Below are 22823 nucleotides of genomic sequence, written 5' to 3'. Positions count from 1 at the left end.
AGCTAGAGTTTTATTCTGCTTGAGACCAAAGCCCTTCTTTGCTTTTTTTTTTTTTTTTTTTGAAGGTGCTTACATCAAAGCACTGATTCTGACCTATTAATTATTAACAAGCAAAGAAATAATTGCCTCATCAAGACTGTGAGAAATGAATATGGAAAAGGCAGTCACTAGAATGAAAAAACACACTTTATCTTCCTAAATGAATTCCAAATCTCTGCATCGCTTCGCATCCAACAAACCCACCAGAATGCCTTCATTAATTTCCTATCATTGGAACACTCCATTAATCTCCAGTTACCTGAAGGAATGCTGACCACAGCCTGCCATGCTCTCTCCAAGGACTGGATGTATTGATGAGACATTTGTGGGCAGGAGTTACCATGAACTCAAAAGCTGGAACTCAATTACCTTGCCTTGAGGAGCATTGGAGATTGTCAGGGAGGTTATTCAGGAAGGAGGATGGATACTGAACATGTGTCAGTACCAGAAATAATGCAGGATTTTTGAGTGGAGAACTGTAGCACCACGTGCAAAGTGCTGGGAAAGGGAATTCTGATCAACAGCAGCAATCACAAAGTTCTGTAATCAAGAAAGACCCATAGAATTGTCCTTTTCACCATCAATCAGAGCTTGGATTTTTAAATCTTTTGCAAAAGGATCCCCGCAGTCTTTCTTTAAAAATATACATATACATCGGATGCCACAGGACTCTGAACATATGCTTTCAGCTACCTTTGAACAATTTCCTGAGGAGGGCTTTTAAATTTAAACTGGACATTCATGTGGAGCAATATATAGATCACCGAGCACAGCTCTGCAAAGGTCACCATCACCATCTGTGTCAGCAGCTCTGTAAGGGAAAGTGGGCCCCCTCCTTGACAACTTCAGGTCAGAGCCCATCATATTAATATAAAGCACCGCAGCTTTCAGGTCACAGGGGTGTATACCAGGCTGTGAAGTGTGATGGCTCAAGAGAGGATGATAACCTCTGGGTAGAATGGTTGGTTATGGGCAGGAATCTCTTAAATCATCCTAGTACAAATTGCCAAACCTCCTGAGTTGGAGATTGGAAACTGTAAATTAAGCCTTTCCCTTGACCATGGTAACTAAAACTGATGTTTCTTGCCTAGCCAAATATTTATGCGTAGAGGGAGTAAATATGCAAGGTACAGATTTTTCTTTAGTTTTCATACCACATGCCAAAATATTCAAACTTGTTATCCCTTTCTCCTGCTTTCTTCCTTTCTTTTTCTATTTTTCTCCTTTTCTTTTTCCTTCCCATCCTTTCCTTTCCCTTCTTTTCCCTTTCCTTCCTTTTACTTTCCCTCTCCTCACTTCTCTTCCTTCCTTCTTTCCTTTCCCTTCCTTTCTTACTTCCTTCCTCTTTCTTATTCTTTCTTTCTCTTTGTTTCTCCTTTTTTTTTCTTTTCTTTTTTTCTTTGCTATTTTTTCTCACATTTTCTAATGTGTTCATGCATTATTTTATTTTTTCATTGTCCAAAATATATGAGAATATATATGTAATAAATATAAGATGTATTACAGCATAACTAACCCATGTAACATATCTGTATATTTATATAGCTATATACACACAAACATGTATGTATGCATATAAAAATCCACTACAATTCTTCAAGATTTTTCATTACCAGACAGAAAAAAGACTCAGCGGGGGAAGAGCAGTGAGAACTCCATTCACAGGCATGAATCCTGTTTTTGTCAGGCTACCTCTTGCTGCTAAGGTCACTACCCTTTGACAAAAATGGCCTCTGACCTCCCCAGTCTCACAATTCTGTTGTGACTGACCCTGAAACCCATGAAATTCAGGGGCAGACATTGCTTTGGAAGGTTTAGATAAAGCTGACTAACATGGGAAGGGCTCACGGTATGCACTCATCTGAAAAGGTCTGGCAGTTCTTTGGTAGAGGATGCAATTTATTCCGTCCCCCTCTTTCACTGAAATCCTAATCCTTCATATGCTGCCTAAAGTGGAAACCAAAATGCAGCAATGATGAATAACAATGTGCCTTTAAAGGTTCAGTAACAGTTTTTTAGCCTTTATTTTTTTAGTTTTGGGCTTTTTTTTTTTTTAATAAGTAAAAAGATTCCAATTGACCATGTACAAATGAAATGAATATTTTACTGTGCTGTGAAGTAAATCTAAGCAGGCTCATGCTTTGTAATAGAACAGTAAATCAAACAAGCAAAGGATTACTTTAACTAAGTTTCTTCCAGAAGCTGCATTAATATACACATAGTCTTGCTTCCAAAAAAAATGGATGCACACTCCAAATTGGATTTGAGCCATGAAGATGATCAGCAGACTGGAGCACCTTCCCTATGAAGACAGGCTGAGGGAGCTGGGCTTGTTCAGCCTGGAGAAAAGAAGGCTGCGGGGTGACCTCATTGCAGTCTTTCGGTACCTAAAGGGAGACTACAAACAGGAGGGGAATCAACTCTTTGAAAGGGTAGATAACAGCAGGGCAAGGGGAAATGGTTTTAAGTTGAGGGAGGGAAGATTTAGGTTGGATGTCAGGGGGAAGTTCTTCACAGAGAGAGTGGTGAGATGCTGGAACAGGCTGCCCAGAGAGGTTGTGGATGCCCCGTCCCTGGAGGTGTTCAAGGCCAGGTTGGATGGGGCCCTGGGCAGCCTGGTCTAGTATTAGATGGGGAGGTTGGTGGCCCTGCATGTGGCAGGGGGTTGGAGATTCATAATCCTTGAGGTCCCTTCCAATCCAGGCCATTCTGTGATTCTGATTCTGTGATTTTGCTACTCCTTCAGTAGCAACTTCAGTATATTACTTCCATCTATCCAAACGGTGGATTTTGACAATAGGGCACTTTCAGAATGGAAATAAGCCCCATCTTCTTAACTGTAGCTTAAACCTGGAGTCTTGTAGTGCTCTGTAGAGATGTAGTCAACCTGAGCGCAGACACTGCAGACTCTCACCCAGCGTGTGGTGTTGGCCCACTGCCCTCCCAGATCTCCAGAGCAAAACCCAACAGTGAGGAGACACTGGGATCTCAACCCCACACCTTCTGCTGTCTCACACCCACACGAACACCTTGTAGAGAGTATATCAAACCCCCATGAGAGGACAGACAGGTAGTTTGGGGAAGGCAGTTGTGCTGTCTCACAGAAGGGACACGTGGGCCTTGTGGTGTGTGGGCCTACAAACCCCAGGGGGTGCACTGCCTTCATCCTCCAGCTCATGTGGGTTTTGTTTTGTTCTCAAATGTCACGATGAAGCCCCACTTCAGGGACCAGATGGAGACTTTGCCCTGCAATGGCCCAGGGACACTCAGCCTGTGGGCTCAGACTGGCAGCGGGCACCATTTTGCGCAGGGTAGGTGGGTAAAGGGGCCCTGCCACCCTCATGCAGAGGCTGCTCTGCAGCCATCGTGCACCAGAGCAGCCACCGCTGGGCATAAAGCAGGTGCAGCAAAGGCACCATGAAATGCTCGTGCCTGAACACTGAGGGAAGGCAGCTGCCCACACTGGGACAGGTTGTTTGCTTTGTAGCACTAAAGGAGCAGATAGCACAGAAGCAGGCAGGATGAGGACAAGCCTAGCAAGGAGGCTGCGTGTCAGGGTGTGGTTGTATCGCTGGATAACCGGGCGGCCTCCGGGTCTCCAACCCACACTCCGTACCTCGCTCTACCTCCCTTCTCGCCAGGCGCCGTCGGGGCTGCCTGCCCCGTCGGGGCTGCTGCGGACTATAATACCCAACGTGCCGCGTGGCAAAAAACCCTCCGCGCATCGCAGCGCCGCCCCGCTTAGCATGCCGGGAGGCGTAGTCCTCTTCGGGGGGCCGGGAGGGGCGAGAAGGAAGGCAGCCAATGGGAGGGCGCTGGGGTGCGGGCGCCCACTCCTAGCGGCCAATAGCGTTCGGGCACTGCCTGCCAGTCAGGACTGTTTCCACGGGGAGCGTCGCGTCGCGTCACAGCGCGTAGCGTTACGTCACGTGGCGTCAGGGGGCGCGGGGCAGGAGGTCGGGCGCGGCGGCCGCCGGTGTCGGCGGCCATGGAGCTGGGTGCGGTGCTGGAGGCCGTGCAGGGGCACGGCGGAGCCTCCGAGGCCGCGGAGCGGGTCCTGCTGCGGTACAACGAGGAGGTAACGGGCTGAAGGTGGAGGAGAAGGGAGCCGGGCGGTGCCCGCCGCCACGCCCAGAGCTCTGCCCGGCGGAGCCGCTGTCTCTCGCCGCTTTTCCGCCGTGCGCGCAACACGAGGGCTGTCCTGCGGCCTGCCCGCCTCGAGGGGCTGTGACCGGCACGTAGCCCTCGGCAGAGGCTCGGGGGCAGCCCCGGAGTGCCTCCGCCCGGCGCCGCGCTCCCTCGGTCCGTTCCCGCTGCTTTGCGAGGACTGAGCCGCCCTCGGGCAGGGCTGTGCCTGTCGGCCTCCCACCCGCCCGCTGCTGGCCCGGAGCTGGGGTTTGGCTCCGGGTGTGATCCGAACGCGGCCGTGTCTGCTGAAATCCAGGGCTTTGTTATAGGAACGAACGTCACGGTTTTTTGTTCAGGGTTCCCTGCATGCGGCAGGGGGATTGGAGCTTGATGATCCTTGAGATCTCTTCCAATCCAAGCCGTTCTGTGATTCTCTCATTCCCCATTGCTGAGGTGAGGGGAAAAATCTGACGTGCATCATTGTATTGCTGGGTGAAATCCAATGGTGGAGATGGCAGCGTTCAAAGAGTGCTGCCTCTGATGGGCTGTTATCTCTGGAGTCTGCTGGGCTCATCTGCTCTAGCTCTTAGACTTCTCAGGCACTGCACGAGGCTCAGTTTAGGGAACTTTCGGTCTCCTGTGTTTATTCTCTGAAGTGACCCTGTGTTAAAAGCTGGTAGAAAGCGTCTGTGTGCACGCATCACTTCTTGTGCTTGCTGCACTGTGTTCTGTGCCTTCACGGGAGCTTCCCCAAATGAGTTTTTGGGTTTAGGTGGAATTCTCAAGGACGGTGAGAGCTGGCACATTTCTGCTCAGGGAGTTCTGGCTTTTTAAACAGATTTCTGGAGTTGTGTGTGGCTCAGTGCTTCTTTTGAAGTGGATCTCAGCACGATGCTTCACTTAATGTGTTTCTCGTTCAGAGTTTTGCCTTAACACTTCCTACATCTATTTCTGTGCAATGTTAATGGCTAAGATAGATTGCTTGGGGGGTGGGCAGAAAAGATTGGGCATAGTACTTCAGCTTCCAGGTCTTCCTTCTGTTTCTTAGTCTTCTTAAGCAATAAACTATGCTTTCACTGAGGAGGAGTGGTAAATGTAGTTTTAAGGTACAGGGGTCTATAGAAAAGCCAAGAGAACTCAATAGGAGAGCACCTCTGGCCCATTTGCAGTTATTATTTCAAGTTTCTGTTCCTTCTCTTATTATTCCTCTCTTGTTAATCTTCTCTTGGTTAACTGCTCATCAGTCCTTCTTAGTTGCCCTTGGTTGGCGTCTTCCTGAACTTCTGTGGTTCACTAGTGGTGTTGGGAGTCGTGTGCTGAAAAGGAGCTTATTTAAAGTTGAGCACCTCTCCTACAAGCTGAGGGAGCTGGGCTTATTCAGCCTGGAGAAGAGAGTGCTGTGGAAAGATGTCTTTGTAGCCTTCCATTATTTAAAAGAAAACTATAAAAAAGGACAGTAATCAACTTTTCACTTGGGTAGATTGTGATAGGACAAGGGGGAATGGTTTTAAGCTTAAGGAGGGAAGATTTAGATTGGATGTCAGAGGGAAGTTCTTTCCTGTGGGAGTGGTGAGGTGCTGGAACAGGCTGCCCAGAGAGGTTGTGGATGCCCCATCCCTGGAGGTGTTCAAGGCCAGATTGGATGGGATCCTGGTCAGGCTGGTCTAGTATTAGATATGGAGGTTGGTGACCCTGCATGTGGCAGGGGGGTTTGGAGCTTGATGGTCCCTTCCAACACAAACCATTGAATGATTCCTGCCACCTTTAGCTTGGAAGTTCTTCAATGTCATTAACTCGTATTACTGCTGTTGTGCACCAGCATCGAGGAGACTGAAACTGTTGGTTGGAGACACTTGTGAAGCCTTTGCTGTTGGGTGGAATGGGACAAGCATGTTGATGTGGCTGTTCTCTTTAGCTGAGACTGGTTTTAATCAGAGCTTTAAAGTTTTGTAACTTAACAGCTTATGTTCGTGCATAACAAATGTAATTTCTTTTTTAAACAGAATCGAGCCGTTTTCAGATTTGATCCAGCAGATGAAGATAAAAGAAAGGTAAGTAAAAGAGGCTGTTGAATCCGTTTGTGCTCTACTTAGAAGTACAACAAAGGGAAACAAAACCTCCAGCAATCATCTCTGTCTCAAATGAAGTAGTAACGGAGAAGCCCATAAGTGATTTCCTGGAGTCCATGTTTGATGGAAGAAAAACAAAGATACAAAAATTTTGCCAGACATTTTTGTTTTCTCTCCTTTCAGTAGGTAGCAGTATCCCAGTATTTCCTGCCTACGTTAGGTAGTTGAGATAAAGGGATAAGTGTAGAACTGTGAAACTGTAAGGGAGACAGTGCTGCAGAAGAGTGTTCCTCCAAGGGAGGCGGTCATCATCAGAACACATGCTGAGTGTGTGAGGCTGCCTAGGTGGGAAACGTTTGTTTTGTAGCTTGGAGCTGTGCGGGGGCCTAACATGTCAGCTCCCATGAGATTCATTCGTATCTTTGTGTTTAAGACTTCAGCTGCCCTTGACTGCCACCCCCTGTTATCTTTATGACATAATATATAATGATGAACCGTGAGCATTGCATGCAGCAATCCTAGCTTATGGTTCTTCATGACACAAATGACTTGTGCCCAAGAATCAACTCAAATTAAACAAAAGGCCTTCAAGTGTGTGGTTCAACACAAAAGCAGTACTGAACTACGGTATGTGCTGCTGTTGTGTCTCGTAAATCAAAGTAAAACAAGAACAAATGTTGTGTGGAAGTCTTCCTCACAGTGTTCCTGTAAACAGGTTTGTTTCACAGACCTGGGAGCTCCCTGAAGGTGTCCTTTCATGCTTTCCTTTCTGTATTTTAGAGAACAGCTGTTATGGACTTAATGAGATTTGATATCTTTTTCACTGTTGGTGCGTGTCGCTGTCTTGGTTTGGATTTAGATCTGTGTTAAATGGAAAGTTATAGCGGGATTTTTATGGACAACACCTCTACTTTTGGAAGTTTCAGTCAATGTTGAATGCTATAGTTGAGCAATAGCCAGTATGACAAAACTATCAAGCCTATGTGTTTGTAAGCTGAGTGTTGTAGAGGTGGACATAAAGGTCAGTAATGTTTTATTCAGTGCCCTAAGCCTGTTGCTGTAGTTGGTTAGGGTTTCTGGCTTGATAAGAACTATTTTGAAAGCACTTGCTAGAATTTTAATTAAATTGGCTAAATTCTTGCACATTTTGGGGGCAAATTGTTCTTTCTTTGACATTAATTTAAGGCTCAACAGAGGTCATCAAGGAATATTCAAGATAGTAAATGGGCTCAACAGTTCTGTACTAAACAATGGTGGGTTTTTTGCATAAATTTGTTTCTGTACTGTTTCTTTCTTAATTAAAAGTACCTTTAACGAGGTTCATTGGTCACATAGGATTAAGGCAGCTTTTGCTTGTACATGCATGGTAATGAAAAGCTGCGTAGTTGTACTGTTGTTCTTGAATTCACCCTCATCATTCTCTAAGCAGTAGATGATAAAAAAAAAACAACCACCATCTGGTTCCAGCTGAAATGGAGTTAATGGGACACCAGTGGTTGGTTGCCCCATTCAGTGGGTCAGAGCCAGGGCAGGTGGCCTGAATTAGGCGGGCGATCGTTCCACACCCTGGGACATAAAGGAGAAGGATTAAAGCTGTGGTGAGTTGGCTGGGGATGTGGCTGGTGCTTGGGGGCTGCTGGAGGTTGGTTGGCAGGTAGTGAGGCACTGTGTTGCTGGTGGGCAGGCAGTTGTGTTGTTGTTGGCTGTTGGTTGGTGGGTGGTAAGTTAAGTACACTGCAGCTATATAATCACTGCATTTCTGTTACCATTTTCCTTTTCTGGTTTAGTAAACGGCTTCTATCTCAACCCATGAGTTCTATTTTGTTTCTAGTTCTCTCCCTCATCCCACCTGGGGGTGTGAGTGAATGGCCGTGTGGTGTTTAGCTACCTGCTGGGCTAAACCACAGCAGAGACCTTTGAAGAGATGCCACTGAAAAACTGTATGGTTCTAAAGCTTCAGAAGACATGCAGGCAATTATCAAATGTTTGGCTTTGCTCAGAGCTGACCTTTGGTAATGTGGGTGACTTTTTATCTGTGGAACGCAGATGGGATCTCGATCTGGCTCTCTTAATGTGTTTGTCTTCATTCTTCATCACCCCTTCCACCTTATTTTGCATCGAGGAGGAGAGTGTGTCCAGGTTGAGAAAGCGGTATCAAGAGAACGACAGGAATTAAGAGATCATTAATATTAATTATTAAAATAATTGCAGCGGAGGAGAGTTTAGAGGAAGGGTCACAATCCATATTGAAGTCGTGTATCAGACTTGAAGTTCAGGTATCAGGAGAATACAGACAGAAATTTATCAGATAGCAAAAGTAGCAGTACATGCTTGTTAGCAGTCTCTTTCTGTGTATTTGGTCTATTCATGTGTAAGATTAAATTTTTTTAGTTATTCACTCTGGCAAGCCTAACATGTAAGTCTTTCTGGGTAGTGCAATAGTACAAGTAAAAGGTAAACAGTGGTGTAGTGCATGCTTGATTTTTTTTTTTAATTTTTTTCTTCTGCCTCATCACGCAGCTTCAGCTGGGATTTTAAGCTTTTAAGGTTGTCTGTAGTGTAGTTGTATACAATGTGGGTGTACCTGAGATTTATGCTGTTTCATAGTTGATGCTGTTAGAGAAAAAACACCCCACGCACGGTGACATGCTGTGAAATATGAAAGAGTAAGGTCAGAATTATGACTTGGTTACAGAGACTGGATGGGTCAGTCAGCAAAAGTTTTGTTTGGCTGTGCAGTTGTGACGTGGCTGTTGAATCTGATGCTTTAGGCTGTACATTGGTTAAATTGGCAGCCAGTTTGTGATGCTGAGCTCCTGCAGGAAAGTAGGTTGTCCCTTTTTGAGGGCGGAACGAGGCAAGCTGTCATGCTTGATGAGCAGATCTATCTGGACATAGCCACCGGGCACTACAAGCTTGTGTTCTACCATCTTGTACTGCTAGGAGCTGTAGCTTGTCCTGGTTGTGTTTTGTTTCATGATTGTGTCTCTGTGTTGGCCTGTGCTATGAGCTCCAGCAGGTACGTTTCTGGTAACCTGGGGAGGGGTCTCAGGCCTGGTGTGTGTGTGTGGTACGGCAGGCATCCTGGGTGACTGCTGCTTGCCCTCATACAAAAAGGAATGTTTTCCTTAGAACCAGTTCCTCTTCATTTAAATAGTGGAGTAAATAGGATTGGTTTTATTCTCTGGCATTTCTACCTTGACAGGCCCAAATCCTGCTTGTGGAGTAGTAGCTTTCTTGTGCTCTTTGCAGACCTACAGTGGCAAGAGAATCGCAGCGTTGTTGTGGCCTGGAAACTTCTGGCAGCACTGACTTCCTGGTTAACCAGGGCGTGCAGCTGGAAGGAGCTGAGCATCGTTTCGCTGGGTGATGGAACAGTTAATCTGTCCAAGGTGGTAAGCAAGGCTGGCTTTTAAATTGGCTGAAGATGCTGAATTTGAGAGGGGGAAAAAAGAAAAAGCAAGCAGCAACCAAATGTAAGAGCATTATTCATGAGCTATATTCTTACCTGAAATTACAGGGGATTTATGATTTATGTATTTCCTCTTACATTTTGTCTGCTTCACCGCTGGTATTACTTGAAGCACTCGGTTTTCGCATTACAAAAACAGAATGGAAGTGTTGATAATCAGTTTGACAATTCTTCTCCTGTTGTTATGAGAAAGCTGTCTCCAGCTTCCTGTGTTGGGTCAGCCTTGTGACATACAAATCTCAAGTCAGAATATCTCTGTGTGTTTGTAACTTATTGCTCAGGTTGAGTTCGAGCATAATAGATCTGAAACTGAAGCCTTCTATAGTGGACAAAAATTTCCATAACAGCCTCCTCACACTGCTGAATCTTTTAAAGGTGTCAGAATCGATGATGCTAAATCCACAAATGTGTTGTGGGACTCTCCCTGCTGCTTAAATTAACAGTGTTGAGAGATTCCTTAAGGCTGTGGGCTGTACTGCATTTGAACTTTGGAAGGATGGAAGCAGTAAAGTATGTTGATGTAGCAAGATGCTGTAATACGTAATATAAAAACACAACCTTGTTGATAGACAGTGCTGTTGGCACTGTGACACTTCTGGGAGGTCTGAAGGATCCTGCAGGCACAAAGACATGGAGCTGCTTTGCTCCCAGTAACTTCAGTGCAAGCTTTTAAAGTCTGCTGGTGAGAGTCCTATAAAAATATTAAGCTTAGGCTCTCCTGTGGGTGTGCTGTGGTATCCCAGTATTAATTGTTGTTCTGACTTCTCTGAAATCCCTTAAGGGAGCACCAGTCTGTAAGGGAGAAGTTACAAAGTATCCTTTATTAGTGATAAGGATTTGTTCCAATTCCTTCTGGTCCTGCCCTGTCCCACTCAGCATTCTTCTCTTTTTAACTTGTCTTACATTTTATGTTAAGCCAGTGAAACTCATCTCTCCTTTAAAACCCTTCTTTAACCACTGGATTACAGAGGCTGAACAGGTCTTTCCCTCTCCCTTTTCAAGAGGGAGAAAAGCAGGGATGTATGAGTGCATCTTTGTCAAATTTCACCTCACCTCTCTGTGACGGATGGAAGGAACACACCTGGTTTGGTTCTTGACAGCACCATTTACAGTGTACACTCCTGACCTTACTTACAGAGTGCCACCCAGCCTGGGCTCAAGTGCTCAGACCTGCAACTTGAGCCTCTGCCAAAGAGGTCAACCTCCTGCTGTCAGCACAGGCTGAATGATGAGATTTCAAAGCAAAGCTGACTGAATCCCCAAGGAGTGTCAGTGTACACTCTCCCCCACAGGAGTCTTATTGGCAAAGGCCAGGCAAAAATTGGGTATGGCCTTCTCAGAGAAGGTTAGCTAGATCTCTCTTTATTCAATATATTTGGATTTAAGCATTAGATGATATTGTCCTGGCTTCCTGAGAAAATGAAACATGGAACCATTTCAAATACACTTAAGCTTACTTTCTTAATGCCTTGGATGACTGACTGGGAAACATAATGGCAAAATAAAATGATTAACTTTAATGCTGCTTCTCTTAGCAGAAATGATCAGCCAACGTCTTACTAAGCAGTTCCTTGTTATGCCTCTCTGATCCTGAAATCTTAGCTCTGATTTGCCAAAAGCATCATTTCTCTACAATGCTTTTTTTTTGTAGTCTAGTGAAAATTTAACAAACAAAAAAAAAAAACAGAAAACAGTTTTGTGTTACGCGAGAAGCACTTTTGTTTTAAAGGAAGCTGAATAACGAGGAGAGCTACACAGACCTACAGCTGTGAAAACTCACATCCAGTTTGTCATAGCTTTTGCTAATGTTTTTTATCTGCATGTGTAGATGCTGCTGTGAACTTTCATGCTCATAGCAATGTAGAAAATAAGTCTGAGGAACAGATAGCAGTATACAAATGAGGTTAGCAATAGCAGAGCTGTGTGACCAGTTGAGTAGATGCATTTGCTTGGGAACATCTTTGTCACCAGATAGCTGCAGAAGTAGGCTGAATTATGTGCTTCTATCGAGAGAGAATTAAACTGAGATTTGAAAATTATGAAAACCATGTTTCAGAAGATGAAGGTGAGCTAGAATGATTCCAGCCTGTGCAGGAGAAGGAAAGCGTGACTTGATGCCACATGCCATTTATTTAGGAAAATGGGAACATCGTGTGCTCTGACCTCATAATCTTTGTTAAAGCCAAAGACATTGCAGCTTCTGGTTCACCAGTGCTGAGACAGTAAGCATACACTCACTACAATGTCTGTGTCTTTTATTTCTCAGCTCTCAAAGAAGGATGAGGAGGACTAATTCCATTCTGTGTCCAGTTCTTAAAAAAAACTAATGTTTTGTTTTTAAACTCAAACTCAAAAGTATGGTTAAAAAAGAAGGAATAAAATAAGTCTGCTGTGCTCATGTTGTTCCACATGTGGTATTGCTCCTGTTCCGTCAAGATGGTTGTGTTTATACCTTGGAATACACAAAGAAGTCCTAAGAACACTTGACCTGAAAATAAGTGAAGATGTTATAAAATCAGGCACATTTCCTGTGTTCTGCTACTGTAGAACTTGAATTCTCGATGGACTCTTCTGCCAGTTCTCTTAGGAATGTGCACTGCTACTAAGGAAAGTGGAAAATGGAAAGAAGAAACGTTTTTTTTTCCTTGCTTTAAATGTGAGTGATAAGCATAACTCTTCTGGTACTTACAGAATATATGGCAGACTACAAAATAAAAATGTAAAGCTCTCATTTCTTATTTTCTACATTTCTGTGGTGTTTAGCAGAGTTCTCATTCACCTCTGAGTTGCAGCTTCTATAGGTTTGAATAATCTGTGTTCATAGTTCAGTGGTCTGTGAGCTGAGAAGAGTGGCCATGGGTTGAGTGTGCTTTATAGATGTCTGCTTCAAAGACAAAGAGGAGATGAAAGAGGACGTCACATCCAGGCACCATTGGACCGAAGAGCAAAATTGTGAAGTGCTCAAATTTTCATTAGCATCTATTGTTGCCAACTGAGATTGAGCCAGGAAAATATAAGCACCCAATAAGAAGTACCTCTGCTGAACAGAGATTTCTTTAAAAAATATAATTATACTTGGCCTGTAAACAGGAATGGTGATGTTGAAGTGAAGCAATGATACTTCTTTGACCAAAGCCACATAATAGGTCTGTGGCTGAGCAAGGAAGAAAATGCAGATCTCCTGCATCTCAGGGTGTTGCTTTTTATGTAGGACCACATTACTTCTTAACATAAAGCGTTTATGCTGTCGGGAGAAAGGAGCAGAATGGATGAATACCTTGCTTGTCAAGGCAGGATGACAAATGGCTGTTTCTGGGCTTTGTGCTTCAACGCACAGTAAAATTCTAAAATGTGTGAATATTACTTATGCTGCAGCATGGATGAAAGGAGCTCTATGCATTGCTCTTTCTTCACTTTACCATTAGCCCAAAAGCTGAGAACTCTTGAGTTTTAGAGAAGTGAATGTCTTTTATAACTGTAAAAAAAAAAAAAAAAAAAAAAAGTTTGAAAAGACTGAAAACTACCTTGTTTATGTGTAGATGTGCAAAACATGACTTGTGAAAGTTGCAACTACGTTCTGGGAGCTGAAAATATGGTTATAAGTAGCAAAAGTTAAACTTGTAGTTTAGTGGATAGCAGCAAGCCCCTGAAACATGGACAGTTGTAATATATTATGGGAAGGGGAGGTGATGCCTCACTGGTTGAATTCTTTCACTTGCTTTCATTTTAAACCAAATAACATTTGTGCCCGTTAGGTTATGCCATGCTAATGGCAAGAGGTGAGGGAAGGGAAAAAGCACCATCTGAAGAAAATGAAAAGGATGATTGTGCTCCCTCCTTTTCTGTTTCTCATATCTGCACTATCTTTACACCATCAAGAAAGCAGAAACTGTGGTATGTGGCTTTTGGTTTTGGTTGTCTCCAAGGCAATTCAGTGATAGAGTGAGTTTTGTTTCCTTGCTTCAGAAGTTTCTTTGAATAATTCTTCAGCCAGCTTCAGATCCTCTACGTTTTCCAAAACTCCAGTTGGCACTTAGGATGAACCAGCAGAGTCACTTTCTGATACCAGAAACAGTCCAAGCAAGAAGCTGTATGCTGGTTCCTTTAAAATTGCTCTTGGTAGCTTGCTAGAGTCTAACTCTGGAGAATTCTTAAGATTTCTACTCCACAAGTCTTAGATCTTAAATTATACACACATATATACACACTTGTTCCAAAGTGTGGCATGGTTTAGTTATTAATGTAGTATGCATGAGAGTCATGCTTTTAAAAAGAACCTCTATCCTTGCTTATATCATGGAATCTTTTATACAGCCAAAGCTTCAGAAAAGTGTAGGGAATGAAGTAACATACAAATGTACAGATTCTTTTTTTTTTTCCCCAAGGTTTAATTTGGTTGCTAAATATCAAAACATCACTTTTGTTTTCAGTTCAGTATCTATCATTGTTACAATTAATTACATAATTGAAATTAATCCTAGGTAAGAATCTTCTGCTGAGTTTCACAAAGATTTGAAGTCATAAGGTGATGGTTTTTGTAACCTTTGCTTATATTGCAAGGATAGCCTTCAAATGTATGGAGGGAGGTAAGGCTTCCATCTCCCATGGTGAGTTGGTGGGAGTTTGGTTCCCTTTGGGATCTCTCCCACAGCACTTCTGACATTTTGTGGTGATGCTTCCCTAGCAGCAGGTGGGCACAACTTACCTTACGAGAGCAACTAGAAGCTCCCTTTAATTTCAAAGACTGTTGATCTCTGTTGTTTGAAGTCCCATCAGAAACCTTCAGTCGTTTTACATTAGCGTTGGTAGTGAAAAGTCAGGTAAGTTTGTAGTACTGCATCTATTAACCTAATAGAAATGGGCTTAGGCTGGGGACAGGATAAACTGGCCTTTTCCTATCTAGAGTTCTCTGAACTGTCTGTTCAGTCTTGTTGTGTATCACATCAGACACACTTTGTGACTGTTGCTTCAGCTTGCGGAGTGAAGTTAATTCTGTGGAAAATTCTTTTAACAATAAAGCGAAGTTCTCGTAAGAAATGAAGCTGTGTCCAGGTAATCTGGAAGTCTATGCTGGTCGCTTCTTGTTTCTTAAATGTTTTTACTTCTTTTTCTTAAAACACCTCGAAGATGCCACCTTCAGAAACATTAGGTCTCACAAACAGCTCTGTGGGAGCGGAGTTAGGTTAGCATCCTGTTCTAGGCATTTGCCCATGAAATTCACATGGTACAAACCTATGCTGCCATGGGGTAGTCAGCTGCAGTTTCTGTAAACCTCTGACCAAGAATTGTCATGTTGCTTGTGCAATAGTAAGAGGTGGAGCTCACCCCTCGTTTCCAAGTCCTACTGGCTAGAGCCAGTCAGAGCTGCCAGGATGGAGTCAAGGCCTCGTTTGGCTGGGAAATGCTTTTGGGTGGGCTTCACCCCAGGACAAGCACACTTCCAATTATACTGATTTTGTTTACAGAATATCTTTTTAACACTCTTGGAGATCGGTTGGGCTTTTTTTTATCCCTTATTCTTCTGGAGCATCTGTTCTAGATTTGCTCTAGACAACCTTTCTTCTTTATTTTGGCTTTAATTGCAGTGATCGTGGTAATGAGGCTCTGCTTGTCACAAGTGGAGCTTTTGCTTTGATCTTTGTGTCAGGGTGCTGTGCTGTGCTCCCCACCTTTCTGCTGGCAGTGAGAGGTGCCATTTCAGAGACTATTCCCTTAGCACTATTTTTTTTCTTTTTCTTTTTACTCATACTACTATTCCCATAGCCTCTTATGTTGTTTTCATATAAACATATGTTGCTTGAAACCATTGTGCAAGTTTTGGGTCTTGAGAAGACTTCTGCAGCAAGGCTGTTTGGGGAAGTTACTCCTCTGCTTCACTGGCAGTTTTTAAGGCGGTGGTCAAGACACAAAGCTGGAAGGTAAGGAGCAGGGAGGAACTGTGTCCTATGAGGCTTACAGGAGAGCTTCTTCATAACTATACCCATAAGTAGTATTACTGTAGTGAACATAAGGCATAAAAACCCTACGGAGTCATCTATCATCCAATAGTCTGTTCTGTCCTGTCTTGTCTCTCTTCTGATTGATTTTCTCATTGCTTCTTTCTGCCATATGAAAGTAGATTCTCATTTAATTCAGTTACTGTTGTTCTGGCCTGGAGATTCTGGGAAGTATTTTTTCTGCGTTTTTCTGTTTACCCCTGCAGTCACACTTGCGTAAAATATCAGTGAATATTTCAACCTAAAGGGCAAGTTGTGTTGACAAAGCAGTGGTTTTACTGCTTTAGTGAGACAATCTAAGCATGCCAATAAAAAGTTTCCTGTTATGTTCCTGTGTCAGTCAGAGATAGTCATGATTAATGTGGGAGAAGTTGGTAGGTCGTGTTGAAATGGTACAAATGAAGTACTAATACTTGTATGTGGGGCAGTTACTTAGGTTTGGTTTCGTTTCCCCCAGTTTCCTGATTGAAACAACTTCCGCTTACAGTTTTGCAGGTCCTGGAGGTATGGCTGTTCTACTTCAATGTGTTTTTAAAGCCTTTCACTTCTCTCTAACCTTTTTGTTCTCACGTCTCAGGTTTTCAGACCTGAAACTGAGAAAACCATATAAGTGGCAACGGTTGGTAGCATCTGTGCTACCATGTGGGCTTAACGCCTTTGCTAACATTGATGTGTTTGGATGAGTCTGTGAGGAAGACAGCTGTAGGTGATCTTTGGAGGTCCTTCATAGTGGTTTATGTTTTGAAAAGCTAGTATGGAATACCTATTTTCCCAAACCAAGTTAGCTGAAAACTCAAAGCTAGGAGCTTAGCAGTTGTTTACCTGTTGCTAGCAATGTTTAAATGAAACTGATTCAGTTTTTGTTTGTTTTTGTCTTTGCTTAGAAACTATGTGAGGGAATTCTGAACATTCTGGAAAAAGACACAAAAACCTCATGTCAAACTGCCTGTCTGGAAGCACTGCGGATTCTGTCCAGGGACAAGAAGGTTCTAGTGCCTGTAACTACAAAGAGGAACATGCAGATCCTCATGAGACTGGCAAAGCTGGATACTGTGGAAGATCCTTTGGAGCGGGTGTCTGAATTTCCCGTTATAGTAGAAGCTTTAAAATGCCTCTGTAACATAATTTTTAATAGTGCTGTTGCACAGAAGCTCAGTTTGGAACTGAATCTTGCAGCCATGCTCTGCAATCTTCTGAAAAAATGCAAGGACCAACAGCTGGTTGGTGACATTAAATGCTTTGATTTGCGTCTTCTCTTCCTCTTGTCACTTCTGCACACAGATATAAGATCGCAGTTGCGACAGGAGCTACAAGGAGTGCAAGTTTTGACTCAGGCTTTGGAAAGTTCCCTGAATGTAAGATGGACAGGAGAATATAAAGCAGCGGAAGACCGCGACAGGCCGCCTTTACCTTTGCAAGAGACAAATTGTGCCATTGAGGCACTGAAGGCTCTTTTTAACGTAACGCTTGACAGCTGGAATGTCCACAGCAAGGTAAGGTTTAGTTGAAATGATTGTTCTTTAAATGGGTTTTGCTCAGCCTGCGAGAACTAACATAAGCAGCAGTTCTTGTCCTAGCTCCAGAGCAAGGATTTAAATTTTTTATTTTTGCTACCGTCATTTTAATGGAATTTAGATTGCATTTTTCAGTACAGCAGCTGAGGTATTACTGAAATTTTGTATTGGTGTTGTAGCTTTCCTATGTGAAAAGCCAGTCTGAGAAAATTCCTCTGAATATGTGAATGGATCAGAAGTGATTAGAGAGTTGGTGGACCTCTCCTATGAAGAAAGGCTGAGGGGGCTGGGCTTGTTTAGCCTGGAGATGAGAAGGCTCTGGGGAGATTTCATTGTGACCTTTCCCTCCTTAAGGGGGATCTACAGTAAAGATGAGGAGGCATTTTACCAGGAACTGCAGTGATAGGACAGTGGGAAACAGTTTTAAACTAAAAGAAGGAAGATTTAGATTAGATGTTAGGTAGAAATTCTTGACATAGAGGACGGTGAGGCACTGGCACAGCTGCCCAGAGAAGCTGTGGGTGCCCCATGCCTGGAGGCATCCAAGGCCAGGTTGAATGGGGCCCTGGGCAGCCTGAGCTGCCTGGATGGCAGCCCTGCCCATGGAGGGAACTTGGGACTGGCTTTAAGGTCCCTTCCAACCCGAGCCATTCTTGGGGTTTTAAGAAGTGTTGAGACTCTAATGCTTATTGCTTATAATGCAAAAATAACTTTTTTGCTCTTATTCCTACTTAGGCAAAAAAAAAAAAAAAAAAAAAAAGTATTTTCAATGTGTTTTCTGTTTAATGGGGGAATAGCTTGGATGATATAATGAAATAATTAGAAGTGTATGTTTCCAAACAAAAAAATGCAAAATACAGTAGAATGTGTCAAGGAAGACCGTTTAATGAGAGTCCGAGACCTCTGAAAGAAAATAAACTGTTCAGCAGTAATTAGTTGGCTAGGAAAAACTCTGTAATGTAGCTGTACCAGCTGGCTGCATCCCTTGAGATTGTGGGCTGTGGCAACAGAGTAACAATTAGAGCTGAGGAGTTTCACTAGTTTTTTTTGTTTTTTTTCTGGGCTTGAGGATAAGCCCATCAACTGTAATTTCCAGCCACACATAACTGAAAAAACATGCAGATACTGTTTTGGATGTCTTTTTCTCCCATCATCACAGCTTCAGTTTTAGATTTAAACATGATCTTTTAAGATTAGTTCATGTATGAGAACCAAACACACTTTCTTTATTACCTTATTCATAGGTTTCTCTATTTTCTATGGTAACAGCAGGTCTATTTTTTCTCACAGACAGATATGCTTGTTTTGTGTTGTATACTCAAATTTATAAGCTTAGGCCTATACTAGAATTATAGAGTTAGATAGTTTGAAGGGTGTTCTTAGTCCACATCATTTTGTCTCTAAAACAGTTTAGTTGACTTTTCATTGGGTGTTGTAAATCTGTCGTGTATGAAGCCGAGTAGAAGGTAGCAGTGGTTAAAATGGACAAGTAATAAGCAAGTAATAGTTCATTTTAGTGCATTGTACTGAACAACAAACACAGAGCTAATTATTACATTCCAAAATGTAAAACAATATAGAAATATAAAGATTCTATCTTAGGGACACCAAAAAATAAGTTAAATCCTTACTTTTAAGATTAATTGATTGGGTGAAAAAAAAATCAGAGAGGCTAGGTGCTTCGAATTTTGGGGAAGTGTGAAGAAAGTGAGGAACTTTTCTCTGGAAAATGAGCAATATTACATGTTGGCCTCTTGAGAAGTAATCTCTTGAAATCTCAGTCTCAAAGTTAGTATACTTGCTCGAGATTTCTAAGATGAAAAACTGAGCTTACAGCAGATGGGAGGAAGGAGGCAGTTGTGGTGTTACTTGGTGAGGTTTCGTTGGGCACCTGCCTTTGGTGTAAGGGAGGCTTTTTCCCACAGATTTTTTCCTCCTTGGAAAACCCACACAAGCAACTATCAGGAAAATTCCCTTCAGATTTCAAGACGTTTTGGTATTAATATCCTTTTTATTTAGTTGGCTTATTGAATGAGAGCTGAAGTCATTCTGGGACAGGAGAAACTTCTTTCGTGTTTTGAAATGGAGTTTGTATAATGAGTTCTCACTAAACGTTCCTAAAAGCAAGCAACTTGCTTAAGTTTAAATTAAAGAATTCTTTGATAGTTGTAAACTCTTAACAAGATATTAGGTGATGTTCTGCTTAGCAGGTATCCCTGTGGAAATATTAATGGTCTGTAAGAAAAGTAAACAGCGTGTTAATTAAGGGGACGGAAGATGCAGAATTTGAAAGTTGAGAAACAGGCAGGCTGGAAAATAAAAGGAGATCAGAGGGGTGTGTGGGTAGAAAGCTAAATGAAACTCATCATAAGGGGAAGAGAACCGTCTGAAACACCAGTGTTTAATGACTGGGGTTGATTTCAAAGTAGCAAAGCCGGACAAGAGCTGCAGGTGGAACAGTTTGCAGATATGGATGCTGATGTTACATGTGATGTATTGGGGTGCTTTGTGTGAAGCCAAATACACAAGGAACATATGATGGATGCCAAGAAGAGCTAATAAAAAGAATGAGACAGTGATAGACACAGTTTTGTAATTACATTTACTGGCACACTTCTGTCTGACTGCACTGTGGTGAAAGGCTGGAAGGAAGTGCTGTTTGAAGAGAGGAAAAGTAGGGCAAATAAGGTTGCTGAGTGTAGAGAAGTTATTAAGGAAATTAGAAAAATGTCAAGGGAACAGAAGCAAGCGAACTAAGAAAGGAAACATATGGGTGGGAGAATGAAACTGTTGGCAGCAAAAGGACTGAGTGAGAATGAGACGAGCAAAGAACATATGTAATCTAAACTGATGAAGAGACATCAGTCCTGGGTGTAAACAGAAAAGAAGATAGGAATGTTATGTTAGGAATAATTGTATGGAATTGGGCAAATAGTTCTAACGGGGTTTTCTGTTAGCGGGGACTCCTTTGGCTGGAAGAAGGTCCCCTTGCCTTTTAAAAGGCTTCGTTTATTAAAAGGCCAGCATATGAAAGTACACTGCATTAAGCGTTCAAGTGAACTCTAAGGTGAAGTCCTTTTATTGATAGGGATGGATGTTGTGATCTAATAGGTATTTTCCATTTTTAATTTTTATTATTCTAGTGACCTGAAAACCTCACTTGCAATCTTCAAAATGAAAAAATATCTTCATAATTTATATTTATATAGAATGAATCTCATCAATTTCGTTACATGGCTGCCATCCTTCGGTACTGCTTATTAACCACGGGCCCCACTGAAGACAAAACTGAAGAGTTGCACAGGTTGGTAAAATCGCAGAGACAATCTACTTCTGTTGTTATTACAAAATAAATAAGTCGCTTTCACTGATATCTGAAGTGGGAATCTGAGAACCAGTGAAAACTGTAATTTTATAGTGGAATGCAACTCTTGTTGTTTTGCATAGAAGTTGATGGAAAATTGTGAGGTTTTTGTATGTAATTTCTGCAGTTTTGATACGTAGGGGAAGTAACACATTGATACTTTTATCTCCAGAAGTTGGAGAGTACAAGTAGTACAATATCAATTTCTTCGTAACTATTTGTTCCAATTCTGGGTGTGTTTCTCCTCAATCCCACGCCCAACTGTTTTCTTTATATTTACCTCCAATAACTCAGTTGAAACTCGGTGTTCTTATTGATGTCTGGTGATTCTTCTCTGTTCAGTGTTAATAGACTTTTCCCATGACATTTTTGTTTTTAATTAAATGAAGTTGTTCAAAGAACTGAGCAAATACAGGAGCATCAGACACTATGCCACGATAGCTTGGGCGATAAAAACCTGTTTTGCAGTTTTCTTTGTCTGAGACATCAGTTTATCTAAGTGCAGGATCTTTTGATGATCCTTTTATGAACCTGCAGTATCCAGCAAGAAGGGTAGAGCTTTTCACACCCAGCAGTCTTGAAAGAGTTAAATGAGCTTTACTGCAGTCTTGGAAAGCTCTTAGAGATCAACAGTCTTAGTAGGCAAGGGCTAAAATCCCACATCAGAGCCATTCTCAGTTTTTGCAGGCTGATTTGGAATAATTTAGGAGACTGCTGCAGTAGTTGCCGTGACTAGAGTCAGTGCTGAGTGTGTCCTAAAAGGCAGTCAGTGTTTAGTCTGTGCTGCTGCTTATGGTGGTTTTTTTGCTCTCTCATCCTTCTTAAGCAAGGACTGGTGGGTCTAAGATTCCCACTGATGGGAAAATTGAACAGATCTGTGTAAGTTCCACAGCTACTGGAAGATAGAGATCTATATCACTTTGGTTTGTAAAGTTCGCAGCGATTGCCTGGTATTTTGATGAATTATCGTGCAGTGGATGCTTTTCTTGTGAAAACGTGCCATATTTCCTTGTCCAGGAGTGCAGGACTGGCCTAGTTATCCCGTAAAATATCACCCTTATAAAATTTAATTATCTTGTGCTGTCGCAAAAGGATGTGTATTATGAAAGTCTTTGTGTATTCACCCCTTGTAGATACTTGCAGATCAGGACCAAAGAGGGCTTTATAGATAGAAGTAAGCAGCGATGGAGAAAATGTAGTAGTAGTGTGATTTCTGTCTTTTTTTTTTCTTTTTTTTCTTTTTGCTTCTGTTCAGCCAGAAGGAATATGTTTTGTAGATATGCTACTTACATGGAGCATCCCTCCTTATGGAGATGCCAGATCAAGGCAAGAATTCCCCCCAGTTCTGAGGACGGGAGGCAGAAGGAGGAAGGATGAATCACTGCCTTATTCCTTCTGTTGTCTCCCTTTCTCCATAAAATTCAGCATACCACTGCATTGGCCTTTTTCTGCTGTGCTGGGAATACAACTTTCTCCCTCTGTTAGCCAACTCTAGCTAGTTTGTTCAGCTCAGGTTGATAGAAGAAAGAGTCCAAGTGTAGCACTGCTGCCTGTAATATTTGATCTTGATTTATGACATGCTCAAGGTTGTGGTTTTTTTTTTTTTTAAAACGTGTTAGAGTAGCACAGCACACATTTGGAACTTTGTGATTCAAATATTTCAGCCCATCTGCAGAGCCTGAATTTTGCCTTGGAATGTTACGTGCTGTAGTAGAAGCTGAATAATTTAGGATGCTTTTCTACCCCCCGCATTCATCACAGGGCAGTTTTGGAACAGAAGAGGTAGTCAGAAGTTGTGACACCGCAGATCTCAGGGGGTTGGGTATCTCACTTCAATCCCCTGTTGTAATAAGCCAAGGAAATCTTTCATTCCAGATTGAAGTTTCTGTAATACGTGGCTAAACCTGTGTTAGCTGTCTATAGCCAGCATGGGAAAGCAGGCTGGGTCATTTGGGCTGCTAAATAGGCTGGGCTCTGACCATGAGGTCCTTATTGCTGCACTGAGGTGAGTCAGAAAAAGTTCCACTTCCCAGACTGCATCCCAGCCAGCAGTAAGACAGTTACTAATATGTCATTAGAAATAGAATGAAATATAAACAGACTTGAATGCAGAATGCAGTATCAGGAGGCGTGTTACCTGGAATTCCTGTTCACTTCTATAAGTCTGCAAACCTGCAGAAGGTAAGATGTGCAGCTGAAGGGTTTGGAGGGCCTGTTATAGTGTGTTGTATGAGTTCTTGT

At 42.6% G+C, this 22823-nt stretch overlaps 1 protein-coding gene across 2 annotated transcripts in view; it reads left to right on the top strand.

The window, feature by feature from the left end:
* Nucleotides 1-3949: 3949 nt before the first annotated feature.
* Nucleotides 3950-22823, top strand: part of RIC8B (RIC8 guanine nucleotide exchange factor B) — a 33458-nt gene continuing 14584 nt past the window's right edge. The window contains exons 1-4 of one of the 2 annotated variants that reach the window (XM_085227669.1): nucleotides 3950-4117; nucleotides 6171-6218; nucleotides 16589-17197; nucleotides 20428-20522. In XM_085227669.1, the coding sequence (XP_085083795.1) occupies nucleotides 4028-4117; nucleotides 6171-6218; nucleotides 16589-17197; nucleotides 20428-20522 (842 nt within the window). In that variant the 5' untranslated portion in view covers nucleotides 3950-4027. Of the gene's footprint in view, nucleotides 4118-6170; nucleotides 6219-13463; nucleotides 13603-16588; nucleotides 17198-20427; nucleotides 20523-22823 lie in introns of those variants that run through there. The other variant, XM_031554677.2, reaches the window with a different exon arrangement.

Source organism: Meleagris gallopavo, chromosome 1 (assembly GCF_905368555.1).
Source record: "Meleagris gallopavo chromosome 1, MGAL_WU_HG_1.1, whole genome shotgun sequence".
In the NCBI taxonomy this organism is placed as follows: Eukaryota; Metazoa; Chordata; class Aves; order Galliformes; family Phasianidae; genus Meleagris; species Meleagris gallopavo.
The sequence above is the reverse complement of the archived record's forward strand: the minus strand, read 5'-3'. Positions and strand labels throughout refer to the sequence as shown.